The sequence below is a fragment of the Neolamprologus brichardi genome, chromosome 7 (genome assembly GCF_056152115.1).
Source record: "Neolamprologus brichardi isolate AB-2024 chromosome 7, ASM5615211v1, whole genome shotgun sequence".
Lineage (NCBI taxonomy): Eukaryota > Metazoa > Chordata > Actinopteri > Cichliformes > Cichlidae > Neolamprologus > Neolamprologus brichardi.
Genome location: NC_142110.1, coordinates 56,287,243 through 56,315,236, shown reverse-complemented (window position 1 = coordinate 56,315,236; position 27,994 = coordinate 56,287,243). Strand labels below are relative to the sequence as shown.

Sequence of the window (27,994 nt, the reverse complement as noted above, 5' to 3'; positions counted from 1 at the left end):
GTCTGCTTGTAAATGAAGGAGAGGTGTGGAGGAACTCCGGCGCCCCCTGCGGGTCCACAGCGACAGTACAATTATTGTGTGTTTTGTCTTTCCGTTTTCTCTGGTTTTATTAGCCAAAATTTCGATACCTTTAGTGTCTGCCGCGCAAAACAAACCAACACTTCCAGGCTTCCGTGTTGTCTTGTTTTTTTTTTTTTTAATTAACTGGTATTTTAACGCAGTAAGCCTGTGTAGGTACTGTATTATCAACACTCAGAGGGCACCAGTGCAGACTGTAAGTTTGTAAATGGATTTGTGTTTCAATAGTGGCCTTCTACTCAGTTGAACACTCAAAGCACTTTTTACTGTAGGGTCATTTATCTATGCCTAATTGCTTTCTAACATTTACACATACACACACTCTGATGGTTGAGGACCTTGCCCAAGTATGGCTCAGTCTGGGGACTGGAGGCCTCTGCCCTTTTAATTGGTAGGCTACCACTCTACCATTTGAGCAACAGTCTTCCATAAACAAAGCTAAAGCTATATTAAAGAGGACCTCTTAGTTAATTAATTAATAAGTTTTTGGTCATATATTATGTCTGTTATTATTAATCTGTGGTTACCTTAAAATTTAGAAAACTTAAATATCCAGTTTATACCAGATAATGAACTGAGGTGTATCACAAAGGCCCAGTATAAGAAAAATACAGATTATTTGTAACTGTAAATCAAAGCAACTCTAGTAGAGTCTAAGAGTAAAGCTATAGAGTTAGAAATAGGCAAGATTTAATTTCTGCTTCAAAATCTTTCATGTACAGCTTAGTACAAAGTACCAAAAGTAAATGTCAGTCATCACGTGCACATATATCAATTAATAAGAACATAATAATAATAATAAAATGTACATTCACTGTACATTTTAATATCATTTATTTCTTTATTGAGTATCTGTAGCTGTGTTTACTAAAATCAGTTTAGGTCTACTTGCTAAACATTAAAAAATCACAGGACAAGGGGCAGCAGATTGAAATTAAAACTATGTGCTCTTTCTTAGCTTAGCAGAAATCTCACTTAACTGTCACATTTTTGAAATACTCACACTTACAATCGCCTCTGTGCAAAGGATTTTACAATACAATTCAGTACAATACATAAAGCCACTGTTTTTTCATAACTGAATAACACTACATGGCTTCTGTGTTGATATCTGTCATAAGGTATGTGGATACCAGTAGAGTGAAAAATCCCCAAAATATTGCCAAAGCTGTAACATATCATAATGATTGCATAGACACCAAATCTGACTCTTTATACGGATATAATGAAGATCAAAACAGTAGTTTTATAAACAACAGCACTAAGAGAGTGCAGGGCCCCCTGATGGACAAGGGCTATACTAAAGCTTTGATGTTTTATGTTGTTTGTATTACTGCTGATGCCAGCCTGCTTTTGCTACAATATGATTACATCAGACTGTTATGGCGTCATTGTGATGTTGTAAGCTGTCACACTGAAAAAAATAAAAACTGTGTTGTACAGCTCTCTTCATGACCATTCATAAAATATATTACTCAAATTTGTTTCTTCAGACAAACAGACAGCTGTACTGTACTCTCTCCCAGAACCATCTTGCTTTGAGGTTACAGTATCAACCATTGCAGCACCATGCTGTAATGACTCAAAGAGTTGAATCTGGTTCATAATTTATGATAGGAAAGGGAATCTGTTGTTTACTCACTCTATATGTTTACATTAACTAAAGAAACCAGAAAATTTAGTCTTATATAGAGAAAACATGAGTGTATTGCATGCTTCTTCAAGCTCGGGTCCTCTGCCAGAGGCCTGGGAGTTTGAAGGTATTGCACAGCATCTTAGGTGTTCCTAGGACTTCACTCTTCTGAGCAGAGGCCTCTGATGTTGTGCCTGGAATCTACTGGAGCCACTCTTGAAGATTTGGGTTTATATTGTTTCCTCTGTATCAGTGTAGGATCTTTACCTTACAATAAAAAGCACCTCGAGGTAACTGTTTTTGTGATTTGGCGCTTTATAAATACATTTGAACTAAATTGAACATTTTCTCATGCTCCTGTTACCACTGGGGAGACTTTGGACTTAATCTTTCACATCTGCTCCACTTGTTTCTTCAGTCCCCGGTTCCTCTTTTCTTCTATTTTCTTGTGCTCCTACATTTTATGTTTGTCTGTGAAGGTTCTCAGTCATCCAGGTCATCGTAGTCAAAGGAGCTTGCAAAGAAAAGCGTCTGGACTTCTTTAAGTTACTTGAAGACATTTCACCTCTCATCCGAGAAGCTTCTTCAGTTCAGAACAACGGCAGGGATAGGGCATCACCTTGTTATATTCTGCACTTGCACACAACTTGTGCAACTGCCCTGAAGTTGCCCTTAACCCTTTCATGCATGAAGTATGACAACCTCAATCAGGATTTTTTTCTTAAGAATTTGTATTAATCTTTAGGCATGAAGAGATGAATAAAATACTTTAAAAACAAAATCCTGATTGAGGTTGTCATACTTCATGCATGACAAGGTTAAATAACAATAATTACAATGAAACACGTCATACATCTATAGTAACATTAAACGACCAGTGGGTGGCAGGGTATGGAGTGACACTGTTCATCTGTTCCAGTTAATATTTCATTTAGTCCTAAATCCATATTTCCTGTTTTATGCTTCCATCTGTTATTCTCATGTAATATGTACTCTCACTGATTTTGGATTGATGTCTTTTTCTTTCTTTCTTTTTTTATGGCACATTCATTCTATTCTATTTTGTTATTAAATGAAAACATTGTGGTTACTAAGATTATTAGAGCCTACAGAAATGACTATTTGATTTTGGATTATGAAATGACTGTGAACTGTTGATTTTTATAGGTGAAAGAATGACGAATAACCATCAACGATTCATTATATAACTATTCTGTGTTTATGTGTTCAACTGTCATAAATCAACTTTGCCAACAAAAACACTTCTTTAGTGTTTTGGACAGCGAATGTGAGCATTATTTCTTCTTACTTGAACAAGAAGTCTGTAAAAACCCTATGTCCCAAAAATGCATTTACCTTTATTTAATTTTGTATTTGTATTTGTTTATTACTTATATTGATTAACTTCATGCAGTTGTAAAATATACACCCCTCTGTTTCCATCTATTCACTCCCACTTATTTGATTCAGGGTCGAGGGGTGCTGGATGGTATTCATAACAGTCAGATCCTTTTGAAATATCCCGTCGTTCCAAATTTTACCCACTGGGTTCACATCTTATTTCATAGTAAAATAAAAAAATAGAACGATGAAAAAACTATGAATTTTTTTTTTTTTTTTTTAAAAACGAACGATATCGATACTTTGCCTCTGTATTTGAGGCATGCGCATATTTCTGTTTAATAAAACAGAACTACGAAGAGGTGTGAAAGGAACAAGAAGACGAAGAAGAAACAATTTTCATCGTCACTTCCTATCCAGACCTGGTCGGGTCACGTGATGTGGTATTAGCTCGATGACTCTGCTATGTTTATCGTTTGCGGAAACGTTGAAGAAATGTTGATTTTCACGCTTTTATCAGTTTACTGTCATCGGGGGATGCCGCGCGGCTGCTCAGAGACTCGTTTTTGTCGGCGCTGCCCGAAGAGTTTGACTTCGAAAACGGACGCTGTAGGCCTACACGTCACGTGACCAGCATGCGGCGGAGCGTTTGATAAAAAGATGGCGTGAGCGCGACGGAGCGGATAGGACAACAAGCCCCGAACTGCTGAGCGCTGCCGATCGCGAGCCGCAGCGGCCGTTCAACCACCAGGTGAGCACATCGGCGTGGGAACGCTTCGTTTTAACGCTAGCTCAACTTCTTCGCGAGGAAAATGTAAAAATTACGGTGTTGCGCTGATTGTTGAAGAATAAATTCAAAGTTCTCGATTTGAAGATAGCGGGTAGCTGGTCTGAACGCTCCTTGTTGCTAATGTTAGCTAGCAAAAGCCGCGACACAGTGGGGGAGAGTACAGTGAGTATCAAAACAATGTGAGGGGTCGATAGCATGTTTCTTTTTTTTTTTCGTTAGCTGTGGTGCAGGAGAGTAGGAGGGGTAGCCTCATGGCAATAGTCGAAGTTGGTATTTTTTAAAACTCACTTAGTGCTGAAAAAAACTTGCTAACGTCATTTATCAGCAACTCGTTATCAACTTCAAGGAGCGCCGACGTAACAAGCTAGCTAGAGGTCTCTAATACGGTGTAGTGGAATCAAAGTATCCGCGATAGTTAGACCAGTGAGAGATAAAGTAAACCTGGAGAAAACAAACATTTCCAGGAGCGAGAATCTACAGTAGGATAAATGGACTGACATATGGACGTAAGCAAGTATCCGTGGTTACCGTTAATAACATTGAGCCATAACGGCTGTAAGCTTTCTTTCTGAATTTTGTACGTGGTTGAACTTGGCATTAGGTTAGCCTCTGTCAGTTTGAGAGCATTTCACCTTTCTGACTTGTCACTGAAATACTGAATATGAAACTGGTTTTCAGTTTCAGCAGCTTAGCTTTCGGTTAGTGAGCAAGCTAGCGTAGCTTAGCTGTGTCACCCTGATCTAAGCAGGCCAGTTTAGCTTGTACAACATTCTGAAAAACCACGCAGTGGCTGTTGCAGACTGGTGTTTATCTTATATATATGTATTCTTTGAGCTTACATAATATTTTAGCATATACGATATTATTGTATGCATAAATAGTAAGGCTATGAACCACCCGAGCTAACGAGGAAGGAGAACCTCTGATGATCCAGAGAGAGCAGGAAGTTACAAGAGGGCATTGCAAACACGTGTCTTGTTTTGGGTCACTTTGGAACAAGTCTTTGTATCACACGGGTGTGTAGAAGTTGCTATAGTACTCGGCTAGCTTTAATTCTCGTGTTGTTAATCCTACTAACGACTGAATTAAAGTATATCGAGTCAGCGTTTACAAGAATTGTTCATCATTAATTTGCTTGTTTCGATCTTGCAAGAGTTGAGGAGAGTTTAAACATCCAAACAGCTTATATTTGATTGAAACAGCATTTGCGGATTTAAGTTTAGCATCAAAAGTTTGTTGTTTCATGCTGAGTGTGAAATATAATTTATTTTTCATCGGGAAGCGTAGCTTTGGATTTTGTTTTACACTGATTGTTTTGTACCCCACGTGTGCTTTACATGTGGGTTTTGATATTTGTGGTTTACATTACTCTTTTGGGTTTCCTTTGTAAGCTGTCCCCATTGTATGTCTCTATGTCTGGTGACTGTAAATGACATGTAAGAAAGAGCATTGATTATTACTGGTTTGCTTTTGATGGCAACGTTTGATTGTATTTGTTTAAGCAGAGCTCAGTTTTTCTAATGCATCTGAATCTGAACTAGAGACTAAAATGAGCTTTAAATGGGTAAAAGATGTAACCTTATGAGGCTACACATGTTGCTTGACGTGGAAAGTTTTCATTTGGCTGAAAATAGCATTCATTTTTAAATTCGCAGTTGAGTTTCATGGTTGCACAGAGTGAATAGTTTCTTTTTCATCCCAGGGAAGGGTGTCTCGCTGTGTTGGAGAATTTTTAGGGCTGCGGATGAAGAGAAGTTATACTAACAATTAGTCTTTGTTTGTATTGGCTGATTACACACTGTAAAAAATGCAGATGACACGTACCTAACATATGACAAAAAGGTCTTCGGATTATTTGTTTTTAGAGGGATTCGTATTAGGCTAGGAATGTTCACATTTGAGAGGCCGGAAACATTTTTTTGTTGATTTCCCCTTTGGTTCATTATAACACAATTAACAAAATGGCTGCTGATTTTCTATCCACTCCGTGTTAACTTCTGAGTGTGATTTTCATCATACCATCATTATTGGACCTGTAGGTTAATCAACACTCTAAATGGAAGATGTTTCCATAAGGTTATATTAACGTTTGTCTTGCAGATGGATCCCGGACAGGATTTACTTCTCGCCGCTCTCAGTGAGAGTGGAATTTGCCCAAATGATATTGGCTTATTTGATGTTGATTCTCAGGATGTTGCACAGCCCTCTACAACCCAGCAAGTAAGATGATCCTTAGTTTTTGTTCTTATGGCGAAATTACCGTTTAGACATCTGTATATATGTTAATGTTATCATTTGCTTTCCTACAGTCTATCTCCATCAGTGCCCTGGATGTTGGTGTTGGTGTGGGGACAGAGTCAGTAGAAGTTGTTCGACCTGAACATCCTGCTGCAGTCCCCATTGTTACCATCAGGGTGAGATTACAGAACAATATGTTCCTCTTGTTTTAGTTAACACTGGTATTTTGCAGCTTATGTTTTGCGTTGTGAATTCAAATCTACTATCTTTATTTTTTACCAGCACAAACCTCAGCCATCAACCACCACGTTTGTCTTAAATCAGCTGAATCAGTTGCCTCCACTGGGAGCTGTTGTGACCAAACAGTCTGCTATTAACCCTGTCAAGCATACCATAACTGTCACCAAGGTGGTTCATGTGGCGAATTCAACCCTGCGAAGTTCACTAGCTCCCTCTTCCACAAGTATTCCCCCTTCAGCATCCACAGTAGTGCCTTCTAACAGAGATCAGGTGAGTTTATGCAGCTCATATTTTCAGTGGGTAAGTAGTTTAGTCAGTGGAAAAGCATTTTACTTGGTTATGCTAATCATTCTAATCTCAGCAGATTCAGTTGAAAGACCTCCTTCGGCCCAGCAGTGTGAAGAGCACTGGTCTAAAGGGCAACAGTCTGATAGAGCTCATGAAGCTCAAGCCTCCACCTGATATTGCTCCACCAGTAGCAACAGCCACAGGCCCAGGTGAGTTATCATGTGTTCTTGTAAATATGTATTGTAAACATTTCGACTAATACTTAACACAGCAGGCCGCATAAATCATTTCAGGTTCTTCAAATCATGTCAACTCCATGCCACAGCTGTGACGTTTTAATCATTCTGTTGATAAGAATCATTAAGCTCACCTCAATCCCAGAGAGCTAATATGATCTTTAAAGTTGTAGTTGGTTGAAGCGGTTGTAACTGGTTTAAATCCTGGCTGAGCTCATCCAGAGCTGAACATTTTCTGTTTGCATCTCATGAGACAGAGATGTTTACCTGGAAAATAAAATGAAAAGTAGAAATAATAGCATAAACTAACAATATGCTGTTTATTTGTTGTCCTAACTATTATAGTTTAGCAGAGACATCTTTCTGATTTATAAGCATTGCCTCAAAAATGACAAGTCATCCATGTGGCATTGACCATACCAGTAACAGTTTAATGGCGTGTTGGTGTTTTAGGTGACTTGAACAATGGAATCAAGAGAGAAGTTTTGGGTAAAGATGCTGCCAGGATCTGGATTCATGATGACATTAAACTACAAACCTTTCCACATTCTCTGGTAAGTGTTATAATATTAAAGGTGGACAGTCATGGTAATTTTCATGTTTTTAATTTTTCTTTATAGAGTAGATATAAGTGATTCTAAATAGTTCTTTTTGGCGTACAATTTAAAAGCAGAACATTGCTTACACATGACTCTATACAGAAACCTCCAGTGGTGAAGGAAGAGGATGAGCCTGAGGAGGAAGAGGAGGATGAGTTGGGTCATGCTGAGACTTATGCAGAGTACATGCCACAGAAATGTAAGTACTACTGTTTTAAATCAAAGAATCAAAGAGTTTCATCAATAATGAGACATTTTGTCACTAAGCAAGGAGCTCAAGACAGCAGTGTCAGCATCACCCTTAATCAATACTGCTCCATCAAATCAAACAAGAAGCAGTTGCCTGCTGCTGCTGCTGCTTCCTTCTTCCTCTGACCACTTGGTTTTGTCACTGCAGTAAAGGTTGGCCTGAGGCACCCAGATCCTGTTGTAGAGACCAGTTCTCTGTCCAGTGTGAGCCCTCCAGATGTGTGGTACAGACTGACCATCCCAGAGGAAGTCATTGACAGGGGCTGCCTCTCTGCGTTGCAGCTGGAAGCTATTACATATGCAGCTCAGGTAATCACTGGAAACTGACTGACTATACAGTAACTTTCTTTCTTTTATTCATAAAAAAAATAAGACTAAAAAATGCATCTATGGTTGGTTGTTCCACTTTAACTCTTCTGTTGTTGTTTCACCAAAACTTGCTATTTGAAAATGGTGTATAATATTTAATGTGATGATCTTCTGTTCTGCTGCGATTGTTGTTTAGGTATTTTTATTTTTGTGGAGTTCTTTGCTATTCCCTATCTTGAAAAATAAAATTTCTTATCTCACTGTACCACAGCAACATGAGACATTCCTCCCAAATGGTGATCGAGCTGCTTATTTGATTGGCGATGGAGCTGGTGTGGGGAAAGGCAGGACGATTGCAGGGATCATCTATGAGAATTACCTCCTGGGCAGGAAGAGGTCACTATGGTAAGTTCTAATATTTGCCACAGTCGTTGACAGATGATTGACTGTAAAATAAAACCTAAACATGTCCTCTGTATAATATTTTGTGTATTATTGTCTTCTCTTAAGGTTTAGTGTCTCAAATGATTTGAAGTATGACGCTGAAAGGGATTTAAGAGACATTGGAGCCAAGAACATCCAGGTTCATTCCCTGAACAAGGTAAAACACTTTCATGATGTACACAATAATGTCAAGTGTTTACTCACTCGTATGACATTACACTTTTCTGTTTTTCAGTTCAAATATGGCAAAATCTCTTCAAAGCACAATGGAAGTGTGAAGAAAGGTGTCATCTTTGCCACCTACTCCTCTTTGATAGGAGAGAGCCAGTCAGGAGGGAAATATAAGACCAGATTTGAGCAGCTTCTCCACTGGTGTGGCGAAGACTTTGATGGAGTCGTATCCTTTCGGAAGTGTTTCCTTTTTTTTCTTTTCTTTTTTTAAATGCATACAAAAGGTTGATTAGACCATTTTTGTTTTCATGTACACATGAGTATGATTAGTTATATGTAAAATGATATAAATAAGATAAATATAAGGGGTTTCCTTAACAAAATGTCCTTTAGATTGTCTATGATGAGTGTCATAAAGCCAAAAACGTTTGTCCAATTGGCTCCTCCAAGCCTACAAAAACTGGGCTTGCAGTGTTGGAGCTGCAGAACAAACTCCCAAAGGCTCGGGTTGTGTATGCAAGTGCTACAGGTTTGTTAACAACACAAACATAATTTGATCCATGAATAAATTGGCAGTCTTAAATCCTATTATTATGCATCTTTGCAAACATTAAATATTGTAACAAACAAAATCCTATGTAGGTGCCTCTGAACCACGAAACATGGCCTACATGAACCGGTTGGGCATATGGGGACACAAAACACCCTTCAGAGAATTTGGGGACTTTATCCAAGCTGTTGAGCGCAGGTAAGCCTTTAGTTGCAGAAGAAGCCATAGACTTGAAAGACAAAGTTCCCAAAAGTCATTAAGAAGTCTGATATTGGAATCAAGGTCATGAGGGGTCTTTCTGAAAAATTTGCTAAATGATTAATTAGGGCTGTGCGGTATGATCAAATATATCGGATGGCGAAAGTAAAACATCTATTGTTTCATATTAGACGCTATCGTTTGTTTCGTGGTGTCGCAAAATACATTGTTTACTGCAGTATTTTTTTATTTATTATTTTTTTCTTCATTGTTTGGATGATCACCACGTGGATGCAGGCACAAAGAATACCAACATGGCCAGAGAAGTTGAGGCAGAACCAGGTTGCTCCAAACAGAAGGACCTGTCAAAGCAAATCAAGGGCCTTATTCCTAAATGAGGGGCTTATGAAAAGTCCGACACGGACCAGAAAACTGTACTATGCAAATTATGCCGCAAACTGGTCCCCACCACAGACAAAATGCGCTCATTTGCAAAGCATGTGTTAAAGCTATTGCTGGAAAAAGGTAGCAGCACCACAAATTTATTCCACCAGCTTAAAAGTCATTCACTGGAAAACGAAGACTGTTTTCAACTTGGCATGTCATCGTCTCCACGCACACCAAAAAAAAAAAGTTAAATAAATCGGTTGTGATACTTGTGACTGTTCTTGGTCAGTTGTTTTTATAGTCACTGTCTACACTGGTCGTCAAATTTTTTTATTTTCCAATTTTTATGTGTTATAAGCACAAAGGAGGACGTTTTTAATTCCCGCTGTTTTATTTTGTGTCCTGAATTCTATGGCACTATATGGTTGAAAATAACATTTATATATCATGTATTGTGATATAGCCAAAAAATGTCGCCATATTAGATTCTCCTCATATCGCCCAGCCCTGTGATTAATTTTGTATGTGTGTGTGGGTTTTTTTTTTTCCCACTAAGTGCTTGCTTTGATACAAGGAGGAAAAAAAATTAAGGATGAAATTACATGAGCTAACATTCGAAAAAGGGTGCTAGCTAATAGCTTTTCTACTTTTTCCACTGGCTGCTTCATACTTCATAGAAGCCTCTTGTAGGTCATAACATGCACGTCATTTTTGCATATATTTTCCTCTCAATTCCAGAGGTGTTGGTGCCATGGAGATTGTAGCTATGGACATGAAGCTGAGAGGGATGTACATTGCAAGACAGCTGAGTTTTACAGGTGTGACTTTCAAGATCGACGAGGTTCCCCTGACTCAGCAGTATATCAACATGTACAACAAATCTGTTAGACTGGTGAGCATCTACCTCTTCATCACTTTAATTCTTCCGTTTGTGCTTGCACTATTTTATTTCAACTTTGTCTCCTGCTTCTTCCAGTGGGTGAGTGCACGGGAAAGGTTCCAGCAGGCTGCAAACCTCATGGATGCAGAGCAACGCATGAAGAAGTCCATGTGGGGCCAGTTTTGGTCTGCCCACCAAAGGTTCTTTAAGTATCTCTGCATTGCCTCCAAAGTCCACCGAGTGGTTCAGCTGGCCAGAGAAGAGGTTCAGAATGGAAAGGTAAAACTGTTTTTGTAGTGTGATTAACAGTCATGTTGTTGCCCTCACTAACTGGTTAAACAAATTGATATGTCAATATATTTGATATGTAGGGTGTGTCAGCTGAAGCAAGTTTCTGCAGGGGCGTGGACTTTAACCTGCAAGGAAATACGGCTGCATGTGATAGCTAAAGTTAGGCACACTTGGCAAATTAATCAGACGTGTGTGTGTGTGTGTGTGTGTGTGCGTGCGTGTGTGCGCATGTTTGCATGCGTTGCTGTGTATGCCACAAAGTGCTACACATAGTGGAATTTAAAACTCCCACACAATCTGAATTTGGGTAGTTGTGTTTGTGTGGCTGTTGAGATCCGTTGAAACAAATACTCAGTGACTTGAAGCAGTAACTGTCAATTGTAGGTTTACTCCACAATAAAAGCACAACTGTGCATCCTGTGATTGTCATTGACGATATGAACGACACCTGAATGAATAGATGATTGAGCCAGCTCCTGCTCTTAAAGGACCAATCAGTAGCCAAATGGGAGAACATGACCGAATCTCCAATTCAGTTGTTAAGTGATGAAGCGATGAACCATACCAGTTGACAGGGAAAACTTTTTATCCTCAAAAAAAATCAGCTTCAGGCCCTTGACATAGCAAAATGTAACACTTATAACTAGCTAAAGGCGTTTTGTTAACACTCTTAGTTATTACAAGGTAATTGCAAACAGAACTCACAAATTTGTTTGGTCCTATTGGATCTTATCGAGCTGCTTACTATTCTGTTTTGTTTTAGCCGTACCAAAGGAATTTCCCATCTTTGGGATAAATAAAGTATTATCTTATTCTTAAGCATACATTGTTTTGCTACACACGTAGACATACTGAGGATGTTTTTATCATGTGTTTAGTTTTTTTTACTTTCACAGCTTATAAAATGTAGCTGTGGATTATTTCCCTTGTTGTTAGTGAATCCCACCAGACTGCAACTTTTTAAGTGTTTTCAGTTTTTGCCAGTGGATGAAATTGAATTGTTTTCCCCTCTGCTGTGGGGGACTAAAATGCCCTATATCTTTATGGCAGCTAAACAGAGAAGTGAATAGAGTTGGGTGTAATTGGAATTGGGAATAACATTAGGGACCAAAGCCCTGGCCACAAACTTTAATGGTGATTTGAAATATAAAGTTGTGCAATTGTGATCATTTGTCTCCTAAATAAGAGAAAAAATAAGCTAACCAGTTTTTACCTTTACAGTGTGTGGTGATTGGCCTTCAGTCCACTGGTGAAGCAAGAACACTGGAGGCCTTGGAGGAAGGAGGGGGAGAACTCAATGACTTTGTTTCAACTGCAAAGTACGGACTGACTTAAAATGACAGTTTTGTGACAGTGTGAACATAGTTGTGTCTTTATCGTGACAATAATGCGATAAAATGTTTCTGTTGTAGAGGTGTGCTACAGTCCTTGATTGAAAAGCACTTCCCAGCTCCAGACAGACAGAAGCTTTACAGCCTGCTGGGTATCGACCTCTCGGCAAAGAAGACCCCCTCTCCCAGTGACACAGCAGTAGAACAAGAACAGAAGGGCAAGAAGAGGAAAGGTTAAAAAAAAATCATAAAAACATTAATGATGCCTAAAACTCAGCTCAGCAAAAAGATGGCTCGTGTAAATCAAGTTGTGCTTTTGCATCATTCTTATTTCATTCTGCTTCTCCAGGTTCAGAGGTTAAAAAGCAGCAGAAAAAGCGTCCCCGGAAGCATGGGGGTCTGTCGGGTACGAGTTCAGATGAGAGCCAGTCAGAGGAGTCGGACAGAGACTGTGACAGTGATGACAGCTTCAAATCAGTCAGCTCAGCAGACGAAGATGATGATTTCAACCCATTCAGAGAAGAGTCTGACGATGACGATGGTGAGGATACTGGGGGAGCCTGGATGTAAATTAAAGCATTTCAAAGTGAATTTGAGCAAATCAGTGGTTTGTTTTTTTTGGTTTTTTTTCCTTCTTCTAGATCCATGGCTTAACAGGAAGGAACCAAAGAAAGGGAAGGAGAAGAAGAAGAAAAAGAGGAGAAAGAGTATTGATCCAGACTCGATTCAAAGTGCCTTGTTGGCCTCGGGGCTGTGCTCCACTAGGCCTACTTTCACTGCCTCAGTTAATCCCCCCAGCACGCCTGCCACAGGTAAGCATGTTCCAGCATGGCAAGATAAACTTGTATTACCCTGACTGAGCTTTTTGGAGGTTAATGAATACTGTGTCTTTCCTTGTTCATCAGTCAAATCAGAAAGTCAGGAAAGCTGCCTAACAAGTCAGGACTCAGTGGAACTTGCCCAGAAAATGAAGAAAGAACTGCTTGAAAAACTGGAGGATCTGGCAGAGGATCTGCCTCCCAACACTCTGGATGAGCTCATAGATGATTTGGGAGGACCTGAAAATGTAGCTGAGGTAAAAAATAATTGTTGTATGTAGGCTGGACTTCCAGTTCCCGTGTTCACCCACCCCACCAGTTTTTAAGTTGGATTGTCCTGTATGAATTTTAACTTTGCGGATTCTTTAATTGTGCTTCAGATGACTGGCCGTAAAGGTCGCGTGGTCAGCAACGATGACGGGACCATCACTTATGAATCTCGCTCTGAGCTGGACGTCCCTGTGGAAATACTCAATCTCACTGAGAAGCAGAGGTTCATGGATGGAGAGAAGGTAAAGTAATTTATTTTATTTAAAAAAAAAAAAAAATAAAAAAAAAAAATAAATATATATATATATATATATATATATATATATATATATATATATATATATATATATATATATATATATATATATATATATATATATATATATAGTTTTAATCCTTTGGGTTTGTTTGCTTTCACCACCTTCCTAGCATATAACCAATTTCAATATGCACTTAAACTGTACTGCTGTAGGCCTGCTGTAGAAATGAACCAACAAGGTTCAAAGCTGTGGCTTGTGGTTGACTGACATGTGTCTATAAATACAGACGTCACAGCTGCTAATTGCACTTTTGTGTCTGGAGTGTAACATTCACTCATCTGTTCCTTCAACCAGAACATAGCCATCATCTCAGAAGCAGCGAGCTCAGGTATATCCCTGCAGGCTGACCGTCGAGTGAAGAACCAGCGGCGGAGAGTCCACATGACACTAGAGCTGCCATGGAGCGCAGACAGGGCTATACAGCAGTTTGGTCAGTAGATATTACTCCTCTGTACTCTCAGTACATGATTTTTCTTTGGTTTCCTCCTCCTGTGTTAGACTGCACCCTGTTAATTAAAAAAAAAAAAAAAAAAGAATAATAAAAAGGTATGTAACAAAATTGATGTTCTATTCTCAAACACAGGGAGAACCCACAGATCAAACCAGGTCACAGCTCCAGAATATGTCTTCCTCATATCGGAGCTTGCAGGAGAGCAAAGATTTGCATCCATTGTTGCCAAAAGACTAGAAAGCCTGGTGAGGATGCTTATTTCTTATTTCTCTTAAGTCTTGTAGAGACTTTTCTCTTCATATGTGGACTTCATTTGTGTTCATTCTTTGTAACAGGGTGCTCTTACTCATGGTGACAGAAGAGCAACAGAAACTCGGGATCTGAGCAGATTCAATTTTGACAACAAAGTAAGAACATCAAGCACTTCTCTGAGAGGATGTCTTGTGGTTTTTAGGGCAGTGACTCACTCATACTCTCCCACAGTATGGCAGAAACGCTCTGGAAATTGTGATGAAGTCGATCGTAAAGCTTGATACTCCATTAGTATCTCCACCCTCGGACTTTAAAGGGGATTTCTTCAAAGGTATGACTCATACACTGTTAACCACGGACAGGAGTTATTTCCTGCATTTCTGCAGGCTTGTTGTGTTTGCTGCGCATGTAGTTCATACTGTAGATGTTGGTATGTTTGTTGTATACCTTTCTGTTGTTGTTTTTTTTTTTAATCAATTACTTTCACATATGGTTATTGTCTTTTTTTTCTACAGAAATTCAAATTGGATTAGTAGGTGTTGGCCTCATAAATGTGGAGGACAGATCTGGCACACTATCACTAGACAAAGGTGAGTAGAAACTGGGAAATTTCAAGGAGAATCTCTTGTTTTTACTTCTTGGGAACCTTTAAATAACCACGTGCCTTGTTACTGTTGCAGACTACAACAACATGGGGAAGTTCCTGAATCGTATTTTGGGCATGGAGGTCCATCAGCAGAATGCTTTGTTTCAGTACTTTTCTGACACGCTTGCAGCGGTGATTCAGGAAGCAAAGAAGAATGGCAAATATGACATGGGCATTCTCGGTAAGATTATTCAACTGCTTTTACAAACACAGAAGCAAGGCTGGGCCAAAGGATGGCCTTTGTAATAAATTATTAAGTGTTTTATTCTTTCTTGGAGATTGAATGTTACTGTTGTGTTTCATTTTAATCATTCAATGCATTTATTTCTGTCCTCTATTAGATCTGGGCTCGGGTGATGAAAAGGTAAAGAAGGTGGACTGCAGGAAATTTCTAACACCTGGCTACACTACATCAGGGCATGTTGAACTCTACACTGTAAGTTCATATATGCATATGCTCTAGTCAGAGATTTGCGTGATTAGTTGGTTCAGCTATAGACTATGTATGAGGATGAGACGTGGTACTGAAGAAATCTTTTTTTTAAATCTTACTTTGGGGAAAAGTTGGTGAACCTTTTAACTGGTAATTCTATACATTGAGTTTTGATATTCCAGTGAGGGGAGGGGGGGGGGGCCTGGAAACAGGAGTGTTGTTGTTTTTTTGCACATAACAAACAGCAACAATTGACAATAAAATAAGACAACATTTAGAAAAACATATTTTTTAGATTATGTACATTGAAGAAAAATAACCCAATACTACCCATATACTGAACATATTTAACAAAACACAGGTTGAACAAGCTCTTAATATTTTAATGCCCAAGACTGATTTTAATTGTAGGCTCTAATTAAGTTCTCCATTCAGTCTTATTTATATACTTCCAATTCACAACATTAGTTACCACAAGGTAGTTTATATTGTAGGCTAAAGACACTACAATATTCTACAGAGCCCGAACATAAGGTTGCCTCTCGCTTTGTGATAAGAAGTCCGAAACATCTGAAATGTTTTAATTTTTTGTTTTATGTCAGACAAATATTTGGTTCTATTGGAAGAAAATAAGTGATTGAATGTAGGCAATTTTATCGTAAACTGATCTGTGGACTGGAAGGAAAGAAAGCGCGTCTATCTTCACATGTCTAGTCAAGTCATCTGTTTGAGCGACATTTTAAATATGGTGAAGATTGTGGTTAACGCTATTAAATGTTGATATTTAACCTCCTTTTTTTTTTGTGTGTGTGTGTGTGAGAGATACGCTCAGTCTTAACTTTTTTAAAGTGTTTTCTTACTTTTAGACTTGTTATTTTGTATGCCATTTATAATGTTGTGTCATAGCAAACATGCCCCTGACTTTATGTGTCTTCATTCACAGGTAAGTGTTGAAAGGGGAATGTCCTGGGAAGAAGCCACACACGCTTGGGCAGACCAGAATGGAGCTGATGATGGTTTCTATGTGCAGGTATGGAAGTACTAACTACACTTAATAAATGTTATGGAAATCATTGGTAATTGATCACATTTAATTCCTTGATTTTTTTTTTTATTTTTTTATTTTTATTTTTTATTTTTTTGCCTCAAATAGCCAAACCTCTTTCTGTGAGTTAGCCTCTAGATTGTAATAAAGTGTAGTTAACTCGTACGTGTGTGTGTGTGTGTGTGTGTGTGAATGCAGAGCAGTGACATATGACATACATGTCTGTGGTTGATTTTCAGATGAGGAACAACAAAAAAACGGCCATCCTTGTCAAAGAGGTGAACACTAAGAAGAGGCTGTTCTTGGTGTACAGGCCCAACACCGGCCGGCAGGTCAAACTGGAGACGTACGCAGACCTCAAGAAGAAATTTAAAAAGGTTAGATGACACTCTTTCCTTTAAACTGTGACAAGAAAAAGACAGAATATTTTTTGTGAATCATATGTGTTTTGCCCTCCCTGTATTAGGTCTTGTCAGAAGATGCCAAGCAGCACTGGACTGACCAGTACAAGTCTTCAGAAATAATCTGCTCACACGCATATTGGTATGTGCACTTCAGATTTGCATGGTGCTTACTTTATTCTAATCCCACATTTGTTGATGACAGAAACTACTTCTCAGAGCACCAAATGCAGATGAATTTGGCAATGAAAATGGTACCAGTATTTAGAACAACACTTTTCTTCTTTTGTCATGAAGACAACTTAATGAGAGGACATCAGCAGCTTCAACCTTTTGATGCTTCCATTGCTCTGTGGTCCTTTTTTTTTTTTTTTTTGGTAAACCTGTTTGTGTTTTTCTGTTGTCAGGCGCGGTAACTGCAAGAAGGCATCAGTAGGTCTACAGTGTGAAGTTGGTCTTCGGTGCAGGAGGTACTACGTTTTGTGTGGATCAGTGCTCAGTGTTTGGAATGAGCTGGAGGAAGTGCTCACCCCGGTCAGTGGAACCAATGTAAAGGTGCAGATTGTCCGGCTGAGAACCGAAGATGGGCAGAGGATAGTCGGTAAGTTAAGTCACTGCTGTACTAAAGGAGAAGTTCATATTTTGGAAACTAGTCTCATTTCTTGGTAGAGTTGGCGTCTCAGCGAAACTCCTGGTTTTATGTTTTGTGCCTTATTATTTAACAGACAGACATGTAACATGGTGTCTACAGATGTGTAGACACCGAGCTTATGCTCAGACCTTTTTTTTTTGAATTTCTGTGTTGTTTTTAATGCAGGACTGATCATTCCGGCGAACTGTGTGTCTCCGTTAATTAACAAGCTCTCAACATCGGACCAGTGTCAGCAGCTGGCTGTGCAGGAGCAGCAGAAACGGCAGCAGCTTCACCCTCAGAGTCTGAGCCACACACACCACACATAGTTTAGGGGCTTTAATCCCCATCTCTACCCCTCAAGTTCACATCCCTCCCTGAAGGGATCTCTACACTGCAGGCTCCAGGACCTTCTGCACAACCCTCATTGTTCCTGAGGGTCTGAGGTGTGGTACCAAGCTGTGGTGACACTCGGATGTAAAGCAGTGGTTGTATAGAGAAATTTTCTTTTTTCTTCTACCTTCCCCCCCCCCCCCAACCCTCCAAAATTTGTAATCTCCAGAGACTCTTTCTTTCACCTGGAGATATTTGACAGGTGATGTATTTTCCTCTGACATTCAGAGTGAGAAGATTTGTGACTTTAAGAGAGCATGTTGATCTGAGTTATCCACTCCTCACCGATACTTTACCCTGTTTTACCCCAGAACCACTTCAGTATGAAACAAATACTTTTTGTGGGTCTGGACCAAAAGTAGATGAAGCAAAATCTACGTTTTTTTCAGAGTCAGAGGAAAGTCTCAGATGGGCATATAGTGCTTAACTACAATCACATATTAAAGTATGCTAGAGACTCATTATATTAGATATTACCCAGCACTACTGCAGCGTAAGAATTTTTGTTTTTTTCTGAAGTAGAAAAAGTGATGCAGTTTACTGCAGGAAACCTTTTGCTTTTTGGGGGGGCTTCTGATGCACTGTATCTGGCATATTTGCTCATGAGACGGTAAAAACCAAATATCGTTATTGTCAGGTTCCACTTCCTTCTAAAATCAGGCCAATTTCTGTTGTTGCTCATCTGTTTTTCACACAGGTCTCAGATTCCTTAAAGTTCCTTTGTTTGTTTTAATGTTTAACTTGAACATTTTGTTCCTCTTTGTCCATGTTGGAACTTTATCAACGAGTTGTTTGTGAACGTGCATTTGTGTGAGTACTTGGAGCTACAGCAGTTGGTCACCTTCACAAAGATGATTTGGTTATTTTTGCATCAGCTATCCTCTGTGATTTTATATATATATATATATATATATATATATATATATATATATATATTAGTGTTAAAATGTTAGAGATGATGAATATTAAGCAAACTGGGGAACTAGGTATAATAAATACGATTTAGTGTTTATTAAAGTATTGAAGCATTTGATAAATGATTTATGGCCTTTATTGTAGCTACAAACAGATGGTGTTAAGAGTTTATCTCCTCATGTGAGGGCATTTAACATTACTATACAGTGTTTCCCTTTACTATCAGAGGCTTTAAGGGGCAGTTGGTGATAAAATGCAGAGACCATAAATTACTGCAAAGTGCAGTATAGACTCACACTGCACTGAAATGAAACAAAGCACATAAATTAGGCAACTGTAATGGTTCAGTGTCGTCATTTGTTCAGACGTGGCAGCATTTGAATGCTCACAAGAAGAAATATCATAGACAAAAGTGCTAAATAATTAAAGCTACATTACAGTGCTGTGAATCAGTTGTTAAATGTTTACTTGATGCTTAAAAAAATTTTGGCAATCGAAAAATTTAGGTCATAGTTTGGGGTCGGGGGGAAAACTATTTAATATTGTACTCCTTTCCAATCCATTACAACAGTTTTATTTCTTGACTTGGTCTTTAGCTGGCTGCTATTAAAACAGAGAAAATGGCGAAAAAAATGATTAGTTTTTAAAAAAGATAAAGGGTTCCTGAAAAATTGTGAAATGCATGTTGTTGACAACAGCCTTTTTCGTGTGTGCGTATGTTCAAGGTTTCACAGCAGTCTGCATCACTGTGTCCTTCTCAGTTTCTCAGTGTTTTTTTTTCTTTTGTTACTTTGATTTTTTTTTTTTTTGTAAATGTAAATCTGCTCAGGGTTTAAACTCATACGAAGACCCAAAACACAAGAGTTTTACAGTGTATCGCAAATGCATGATTAGAACTCAGTGGTCCTTGGACATCTTTGCTCAGTACAGTTGCTCTGTGTGTGTTTAGCTGTATTTACAGCTCGTATGTGTCAAACATCCAAACATGGTTCTCCAGTTTCTCTGCTTTCTTGAGCTTACTTGTAATTAAGGTCTGTTTGTTGTACAGTCCACTTTTTCTGTTGAGCCTGTACCACCTCAGTCATATGTTGTGTGATGCTCGACCTGCCCTGGAAGGGTCAGAGCAAAGTCTGGATACGTGAGCTGTCCCAGTGGTGATAATTAAACAGAGGATGTGTTTGATTCCTAAACCTGTGGAGTGGTTACTGTTAGGTGGAACAAGAACAAATCTTTGTATCATTTGTACAGTTTGTAAAATGAGTCAAACTGAAATTGTTCATGCATCCTTTTTTAAATTTTCTTTTTTTTTTTATGGTGGAGGGAGAACTTATTCGTTAGAGCTTGCTCTCTAATGGGAAGTCTCATTTTAACTTGAATGTGCACCATGTACAGACCAACAACTCATGTTATTTTATCTTTTGGGCTGGTGGCTGACTTGGAAACATTGGGGTTTTTTCTGTTTGTTGTTTTTTTTTTTTTTTAATGCTGTCAAAATGTCACGACAGATTTGGCTCATCTGAAGTTGAAACACTTGAAGGACTTAAATGTTTTTTCCTTTCATTATTGCACGAGTTGCACTACTGACAAGAGTTGTACAAAAGTTCAAAATTACCTGTATATGACTGAGTGCAATGCTCAATAAAGCTTGGTATACTTCTACATTGTTGTGTGTTGTAATACTGAAAAGCTACTGCATTACATTATAGAATTCTCCAGATATGCAGACTACAGTTACAGATGACTGGACTTGAGTTCTTCCAGAAACTTCAGTTAATTGTTTATCAAAAAACAGCAACTAACAATATGAGATGACAAGTGTGGTATGCTTGTTTTTTGTTTTGGTTTTTTATTATTATTATTATTATTAAAGGCAGTAATGCCACTCTTAAAAATACTCCTATGAAAAGTAAAAATACTCCATGTGAGAATGCTGCGAGGTGCTTACTCTGTATTTATTTATTTAGGTACTTAAAGTACAGCTCTGTAGTTAATAAGTGCAGAAGAAGCATTATGCATGCATATTAAACGTGTAAGGTGTATATGAGCATTTATTGCTCTATTACTTTAGGTGTTGCTAATAAACTGGCAACTAAGTATATAATGCCATTACATATAATTCCCCCACACATAAGTTAATACAAAGTGCATTAAACACGAAAGCATGGTGAAATACTCCCAGAAAGGCCGTTACGATGTTTTTATGGAGCAATTCTCCAGCTCCTTAAAATGTCAGACTAATTATTTTTTATAAAATAATAATTTAAAAAATCCATAAAAACTGCTGTCTTCTAAACCTCAAGCTTTATATGGTTGTTTTATTGATGAGTTCCCACTGCTTGCATTGCGCCAAGATTGCAATTACCAAAATTAGGAACGTTTATTTTAAAATGATTTAACGCTAAACAGTGCATTTTTCACCCTGTTACGTGCGCCTTCGTTTTTTGGGGGTGGGGGGTTAGAGTGGGCAGGGGTCCGGGTCATGACCCTGAGAGCCACGATTGGACCACACTTTTGCCTTTGTGTGTCCAACCATGTGGCCAAGAGTACTGATGGGACATGAAGAACTGAAATGACTCCTGAGCACATTTTTGAAAAACTGAAGATAACCAAGTCTCCGAAATAAGAGCGCCTGCTTCTAACTCCAGTTACTTTTCTTTTTAGGTAAAGCAGACTGCTATCAGTAGTAATGGATACGACCCCTCAGACAAAGACAGGTACGCTGGTCTTCTTTCATACTTTATCTTAAAAAAAAAAGAAAAAATATATATATTAAAAAAAAAATGAGTGAGTATAAAGTTTAACCTCAAATACATGTATCCACGTCTGGTTGCCTATTCTACTTTAAAAGTCTAGTTTCTCCTTCATAATGTTGTGTAAAAATTTAAGTTTAAAACATCTAAACACATATCACGTTTAAACACTTTTTGTTTAAAAAAGTCTTTTAAAAGTGTCGTTAAAGTAAACTCGGGATAAAGGTTGGCAAATGTGCTTAAAATGCGTCTTAAAGCGTGCGCGAATTTGGTCGCTTTGTGGTGAAATGTGCTTCTTTTAACCGTTTTCTTGATAATCCGCAGTGGATAGTAGCAATGTTAAAAAGCACAGTGGGTGTCAATATAAAGTGACGGCCATATTTGCCGGTGCCGCTGTTGTAAACAAAAAGTGAGAGACAGACGCTTCACTGAATTTCGGGTCATTTTTATTTCTTTAATTTACAATGTCTTTGGGAATGTCTTACAAACCCAATGTCCATCAGCACATTCCGGGAACTTCTGGGAACCAGGGTAAGGAAAAAACGGCGGAGAAAATCAAAGTATCCGTCTGTTAAATCGAGTGTTAAATTCGGGGTCTCGGAGAATACCTGGAGAAAGACCGTGTCTGTAGTTTTTGTCCAGTTATATATATAGGGTCAGATCCTGGGAGCTAGGCTAATTCATATCCGCCATTATTACTAATGTAAAAGAGCGCCATCCGCGATACAAGTCGGCGGAGAAACACGGTGGGGATGTGAAAGGAGTCGGCGGCGGTTCCTACAGTGTCGATATCCGTCGTCCGGGGTCGCGGTCCCGCCGGGTGGGTGCCGTTACACGGTGACAAAAATGTATCACTTATGTCTTCTTGAGCCAGCCTTGTTCCGTTTCCTCCATGATGCTCCTCGGTCGGAGCTGCCGATTGATCTGCCTCGAATTTTTTTTATGTCTCTTCGAGGACATCTCGTGTTGGAGGTTGAATATTACAAGCGAACAAAGCGACAGGGGAGCGGTGATTATGGAGGTGCATGTGCGTGGATGGAAGTGTTCAGATCCCCAGTTTCTTTATGTTACCAGCCTAAACATAAAACAATACAAAAAATCAATCTGCTCAAATTAAAGGTATGTGTTATATAGAGAAATGTATGGAAGAGTAGTGGGAAGAGTTAAGAGTTAAAAGAAAGAAGAAGGAAAAAAATAACAATAGGAATTGTCGTTCCAAGTCAAGCTAATGGTGGTGTACAGATTGCTATGTAGGTATTTGGTAAAATCGTAATTCAAAAATTCTATTAGTAACAAGTGAAATAATTTCTATTTTTAGCACATGAATAAAGTGCAAAAAATGATTTTTTTTCCCTGACAGACATTCTCTTATGAGATTGTTAATATTGATGTTTCAGTGCTTTTGCAACATTTTACCCATTTTACTTCTACTTGCTTTACTTTAGTCCAGAGGTAATGGGTCCAGATAAAGGTTGCCAGATACATCTAAAGGTCAATCCTTCTAAATTTCATCACCTCTCCATTTTCATAAGACTCTGGCATACCAAAAATGATATCACCTATGTCCAACATAACAATTTTTAAGTAGTTTTTATGGCTTCATAAGCTGCTGATTAGCTTTATCTTTAATAGGACTGACAATTTTTTTAGTAGGTTTATATTAATCTACTGTACTGTAGTCTTAAACCACCCCTCATTTCTTTATATTTTGCTAGGAAAATGGGAAATGGATGTAGAGATTTATTGAATCATGTGCAAACATACATGGGGATACAGTATATAATGCAAAAAGAGAGTTTATATAATTCCAACAATCTCGAAAGTCGAAGCTTTGTTCTTCAACACAGCCTTAACTCTCATAGGAACTAGGAACATAGGAACACTGCTTCAGAGTAAGGGGAGGTCAGACTGACTGTGTTCCAGTAAATGTTTTTGTATCCAGGTATGCTCTACTCCAGTGTGTTTGGAACAGTATCCTGGTGAAAAATGAAACGTTTGCATAGTGGATCAAAATCTGATGGTACTTTTCTCCGTTCACAGTCCATTAATTTTGACAAGAGCCCCAACATCACTGGCTAAAGTGCATCCCCAAACCATGACAGAGCTTTCATCCTGTTTTATAGATGGCTGTAGCGCTCTCCTGACCTCGGTACACAAACTAAAATTTTGAACGCCCTGTTGCTGGTGATTTTCAGCCCAGTTCTTGTGTAACTTGGCATACTTGAGCCTTTTCCCCCAGGTTCCCTTCCTTAAGAACAGCTTCTTGACAGCTACGCTTCAGCTGAGCCTGTTTCTGATGAGGCTTTGGTGAATAGTAGGTGGATCACCTGAAGGGCCAGATGCATCTCTCCTGTGACAGATTTTTTTTCTCCTTTTTCTTAAACACATGACATTCAGATAAGATAACCCAGGCCTAAAAATAGCTCTTTAGGCCTTTGCTCCTCTTTTGTCCTCTAAGTTCTCCATATTGGTGTAAATATACTCTAATATACCTGACAAACTGTGTTATTGTTGGCATTTTTCATAGTCATCTAAAGATGTTTACTTCTGCAGCAGGCTGCTGGTAAAAAAGTGCCTCAAGACAGAATTTAAATTGGTTCTTTGCTAAGTCCTCTGTCATGTAGTAACAAAACTCCTTGATAATTTAAGTTTTGTGCCTTTTTTCAAGCTTGAGTGATTCATAGATCAGTGTTAGGTGGCTTTACAAAGAAAAAGAAAATTCCTTTGAAGGTGATCAGGTACAAGGACTGGACTGAACTTTAAACAACCTTCATTGTTCAAGATGACTTGATAAAAATACTTATCAAAAATTTGATAAAAATGATAAAGTCTGTCTTCTTGGAAGAAAAGTATAAAGATTCATTGGTATACTCATCTCTTTTCTTCATGTCTGAGGTCACTGAATGGGTGGTTTGATAAAGGTTTTGAGTGTGATGACAGTAACAAGCACTGCTGCTGCTGAAACTAGAAAATCACTTCACCCCGCCTGGGCTCACTTTCTTGCGGCGTTGTAATTTTAATGTTTTGTGTGTGTGTGAGAGAGAGGAGATACTACACCTGTGAGAAGAATAATTGTGGTGAATGCTGTAGTATATTTCATTCGCACACATGTTCCTAAAAACCTTTTACAGTGTATGCATCTTTTCTTTAACTGTAATGTGAAACATATGCACTGTCAAGCCCTGCACCATCAGCATCACCTCCCTGCTGTTTCCCACACCACAAACACTGAAGAGCTTCCTTTGTGAAACAGCTGACTATAAGAAAAAAAAACAAACCCTGCTTTACTGCTCTGATAATACAATTTCCATTAAAAAAATCTCTTTAATGGCAAACAGTTTCTATTTGTAGTGCCTTTTAACCTTACAGGTTCTCTAAAGTGCTTTAAAAGTTGAGCAGTTGGCTGAGGCTTCTCAGCTGTGAAAGTTTTCTATTTTTCGAATATATTTGATTTGTGTGTCTATTTTGATGTTGACAGGAGTTGTTTTTGAATTGTCCACAGTTGCAAACCTTCAGTCTCCCTCAGCAGCTAACCTGGCCACGCTGCAGTCCTACAGGCCCCTTCTGAGTGACTATGGACCTCCTTCTCTGGGATTTTCACAGGTAACTACTAAACTCACTGCATACCCCAGCTCGTAAAGGCAAAAGCAAATAAACATACTTTACCAGTTTTTCCATTTCCTACCAAGTATCAAACTGTACTGTGTCGATAAGGCTCCATTTTGCATACCAGAAACCAGTTTAAATGTATTGAACCTGACTGATTTTTGCTTTAACTTCAGGGCTCTACTGGCAGCCAAGTGCCTCAGAACAAATATGCAGAGCTGCTGGCCATCATTGAAGAGCTCGGAAAGGAGATCAGACCCACATACGCTGGAAGTAAGAGTGCAATGGAGCGACTGAAAAGAGGTAACCTTGATATGTAGAGCAATACAAAAGCAGCACGCAAGCATTAACATTTCTCAGACTAAATGTGTATTTGTTCTTCTTCAAAGGAATAATCCATGCCAGGGGGCTGGTGCGTGAATGCTTGGCTGAGACTGAGAGGAATGCAAGGTCCTAGCTAAAAACGCCCATTCCTCCCTGCAAGAACTACCTTTCATGAGGAGAAAAAATAACTTGCATGGCGTTTCCTTTGCAAGGAGGAAGTAAATGAACAAAGGATGGAACAGCAAGCTCCTCGAGGGAGAGAGAGAGAGAGAGAGAAAAAAGAAATACAGTAATGCAATTTGTGACTCCTGAGAGCTCTGGAGGATAATTTCAATCATGTGTGGGTTATTGGAACTAAAATGAGAGATATCATGTGTTTGTTTTTTTTTTGTTTTGTTTTGTTTTTTGGTTGTTTTTTTTTTTATGCCCCATTTTTTGGATCATAGTTTTGACTTCATATTTAAAGCATTGGTTTATGCATGCAAATGGGCCCATAGGTTAATTGTAGACACTGCATGGAGTATACAGGTGTAGATGGGGAGGACTTTTTCTTTGAATTTTTTTTAAACTTTGGGGTTTTTTTGGTAGTGGTTGGTCTGTTTTTCAGACCCCTTTAACACCTAGCTAAGTAAGGGAGGGACAGAGACGTGCCAAATGCATCAGTTGATTCGTGTTGAGGTTGGTTTTGGTATTAAAGGGAGGGAAAAAAAGGAAAATGCTGTTAACTTGCATCTTTGTATGTATTTATTACTCAGTGTAATAAATTGTATTTTCAATATAGTTGTCAACATGATTCATTGTACTCTGGGTTTAATAAGTACATTACTTTTTCCCATGTACACATGGTTCAAGAGACTACTGGTGTATTGTACTATCCATCCATCCATTCGCTTCCGCTTGTCCTTTTCAGGGTCGCGGAGGGTGCTGGAGCCTATCCCAGCTGTCACAGGAGTACACCCTGGACAGGTCACCAGTCTGTCGCAGGGCTAACACATAGAGACAGACAACCATTCACACTCACATTCACTCCCACATTCACACCTATGGGCAATTTAAATTGATCAATTAACCTATCTCCACTATTGTACTAGTTATAGCTAATTATAGAGGCCAATGATGGTCTGTCAATTAATTAAATTTAACCTACTAATAAATCAGCACCTACCTATAATGACACATCTCTTTGGATGAATGGATGATGGACCAGTAAACCATTTTGGTCCAGGTTGAAATATATCAACAGTTGGTTTGTTTGCCATGATGATGGACATAACCGTCATGATATAACACATTGTAATACTATTAAAAGCTAGATGAAAGTAGGCTGAATCAGAAAGTCAACTGCACCGAGTGCTCATGTGGTGGTGACCTGCCAATCACAAGGTAGGTTGTACGCCTGCCTGAGTTCTGTAGACTTATCCATGCCAAAAGGGAGAAAATATTTATCTCAAACATTTAACAGTTATTAACAATTAATCTGCTATTCACAGAGCATTAATTGACAAATATTTTGATGACAAAGTGCTTCTGAGACCTGATGAGTTACTTCTGTATGACAATAAATCACCCCCAGCTTTATCTTTAAGCAGTATTTTTCATATTCTCGAAGGCCTCTAATATATAAAATGAATTCTTGTGTGACATATTTTATGTTCACAGATATTGTGAAATACCCATAATTAAGAAACCTGCAAATTAATGCCTAGCCAAATGGGAGATGCAAGATCGGAAATCAAAATAGAACATCTGACTTGTTGTGACAGTGGACATGGGGTTCCTCCACATGTTTGAATAATTAAAATTCAACCAAACAAACAAATAAGTACAAAATTTCAAATACATTTCAAAAATGAGAATGTGATGAAACTTTTTACTCTGGTTGTTCCACAAACACACAATATGATTTGGTGTACAGGTCTGTGTTGAAACCAAATTATATTATATGCAACTGTATATACGGTAGTCACTGTTTTACATTCAAAAGTACTTTAAAAAGGAGCGACTCTCCTGAGTAAAATGTGTTTTGTTTGACTACTATATAAGTTGCTAGTACCCTTGAAACAATACTAACAAAACTATATTTAAAAAACAATACAATCAAAGATGTAGTTTAGCAACGATGGAAATCATGCATCGTTGCTAAACTAAAATAAATGAGAAATGTCTAATATGAAACCCATCACACACTAGTTCAAAAATCGAGCTAACTGACTTTAAAACACAATAAGGCGTATAAAATCAGAAACTCTTCATGACTTAAGTTATCTGGCTTAAAAGCCACACTTTAAGTCAAATAAACATTTTTCTTTTTCCCGTTATCGATAATTTACAATCCTCATGCTTTTGGTTTATCTACGGTCCCAACAGATGCGTACGCCTCTGTCCCCCACATTACCAATAGAAACACTGAGTGAAAGTAACGACCAATCACAGCTCTGTATTTCAGATAATATTTTGACCAATAGCAATGTGGGCTGTGAACACTA

At 38.5% G+C, this 27,994-nt stretch overlaps 2 protein-coding genes across 7 annotated transcripts; both read left to right on the top strand.

Annotated features, from left to right (window-relative positions):
• The first annotated feature begins 3,453 nt into the window (after positions 1–3,453).
• sbno1 (strawberry notch homolog 1 (Drosophila)) lies at positions 3,454–20,486 on the top strand. 5 transcript variants are annotated; one of them, XM_087843918.1, is made up of 33 exons: positions 3,454–3,803; positions 5,943–6,062; positions 6,152–6,256; positions 6,363–6,590; positions 6,682–6,817; positions 7,298–7,398; positions 7,546–7,642; positions 7,841–8,001; positions 8,273–8,406; positions 8,512–8,602; positions 8,681–8,842; positions 9,010–9,145; positions 9,259–9,364; positions 10,490–10,643; positions 10,728–10,910; positions 12,144–12,241; positions 12,335–12,486; positions 12,603–12,794; positions 12,895–13,065; positions 13,159–13,328; positions 13,452–13,583; positions 13,956–14,091; positions 14,245–14,357; positions 14,448–14,519; positions 14,596–14,695; positions 14,880–14,954; positions 15,045–15,191; positions 15,352–15,446; positions 16,387–16,473; positions 16,728–16,865; positions 16,955–17,031; positions 17,297–17,490; positions 17,707–20,486. In XM_087843918.1, exons 2-33 carry the CDS (start codon positions 5,943–5,945, stop codon positions 17,847–17,849), a joined length of 4,206 nt encoding a protein of 1,401 aa, XP_087700044.1. In that variant the 5' UTR covers positions 3,454–3,803; the 3' UTR covers positions 17,850–20,486. The 5 variants fall into 5 exon arrangements, with proteins under 5 accessions (XP_087700044.1, XP_087700042.1, XP_087700040.1 ...); XM_087843916.1 differs by lacking the exon at positions 3,454–3,803 and adding an exon at positions 3,814–4,004 and having other exon boundaries at positions 6,685–6,817; XM_087843914.1 differs by lacking the exon at positions 3,454–3,803 and adding an exon at positions 3,814–4,004.
• An 822-nt stretch (positions 20,487–21,308) lies between these two features.
• Positions 21,309–26,284, top strand: cdk2ap1 (cyclin dependent kinase 2 associated protein 1). 2 transcript variants are annotated; one of them, XM_035913863.2, is made up of 4 exons: positions 21,309–21,542; positions 25,081–25,181; positions 25,361–25,487; positions 25,574–26,284. In XM_035913863.2, the coding sequence occupies exons 1-4, from the start codon at positions 21,515–21,517 to the stop codon at positions 25,639–25,641; spliced, it is 324 nt and encodes a 107-aa protein (XP_035769756.1). In that variant the 5' UTR covers positions 21,309–21,514; the 3' UTR covers positions 25,642–26,284. The 2 variants fall into 2 exon arrangements, with proteins under 2 accessions (XP_035769756.1, XP_006804782.1); XM_006804719.3 differs by lacking the exon at positions 21,309–21,542 and adding an exon at positions 21,951–22,109.
• The last annotated feature ends 1,710 nt before the right edge of the window (positions 26,285–27,994 follow it).

What these genes read in the sequence shown, in the direction of transcription:
- cdk2ap1 (XM_006804719.3), top strand. Translation starts at nt 22,043, where the DNA reads ATGTCTTTGGGAATGTCTTACAAACCCAATGTCCATCAGCACATTCCG. An exon ending in CTTCTCTGGGATTTTCACAG is followed by an intron (nt 25,182 to 25,360) that starts GTAACTACTAAA and finishes CTTTAACTTCAG; the next exon opens with GGCTCTACTGGCAGCCAAGT. An exon ending in AATGGAGCGACTGAAAAGAG is followed by an intron (nt 25,488 to 25,573) that starts GTAACCTTGATA and finishes TCTTCTTCAAAG; the next exon opens with GAATAATCCATGCCAGGGGG.
- sbno1 (XM_087843914.1), top strand. Translation starts at nt 3,963, where the DNA reads ATGTTAGCTAGCAAAAGCCGCGACACAGTGGGGGAGAGTACA. An exon ending in TGCCTTCTAACAGAGATCAG is followed by an intron (nt 6,591 to 6,681) that starts GTGAGTTTATGC and finishes TTCTAATCTCAG; the next exon opens with CAGATTCAGTTGAAAGACCT. An exon ending in ATGATGGTTTCTATGTGCAG is followed by an intron (nt 16,474 to 16,727) that starts GTATGGAAGTAC and finishes GTTGATTTTCAG; the next exon opens with ATGAGGAACAACAAAAAAAC.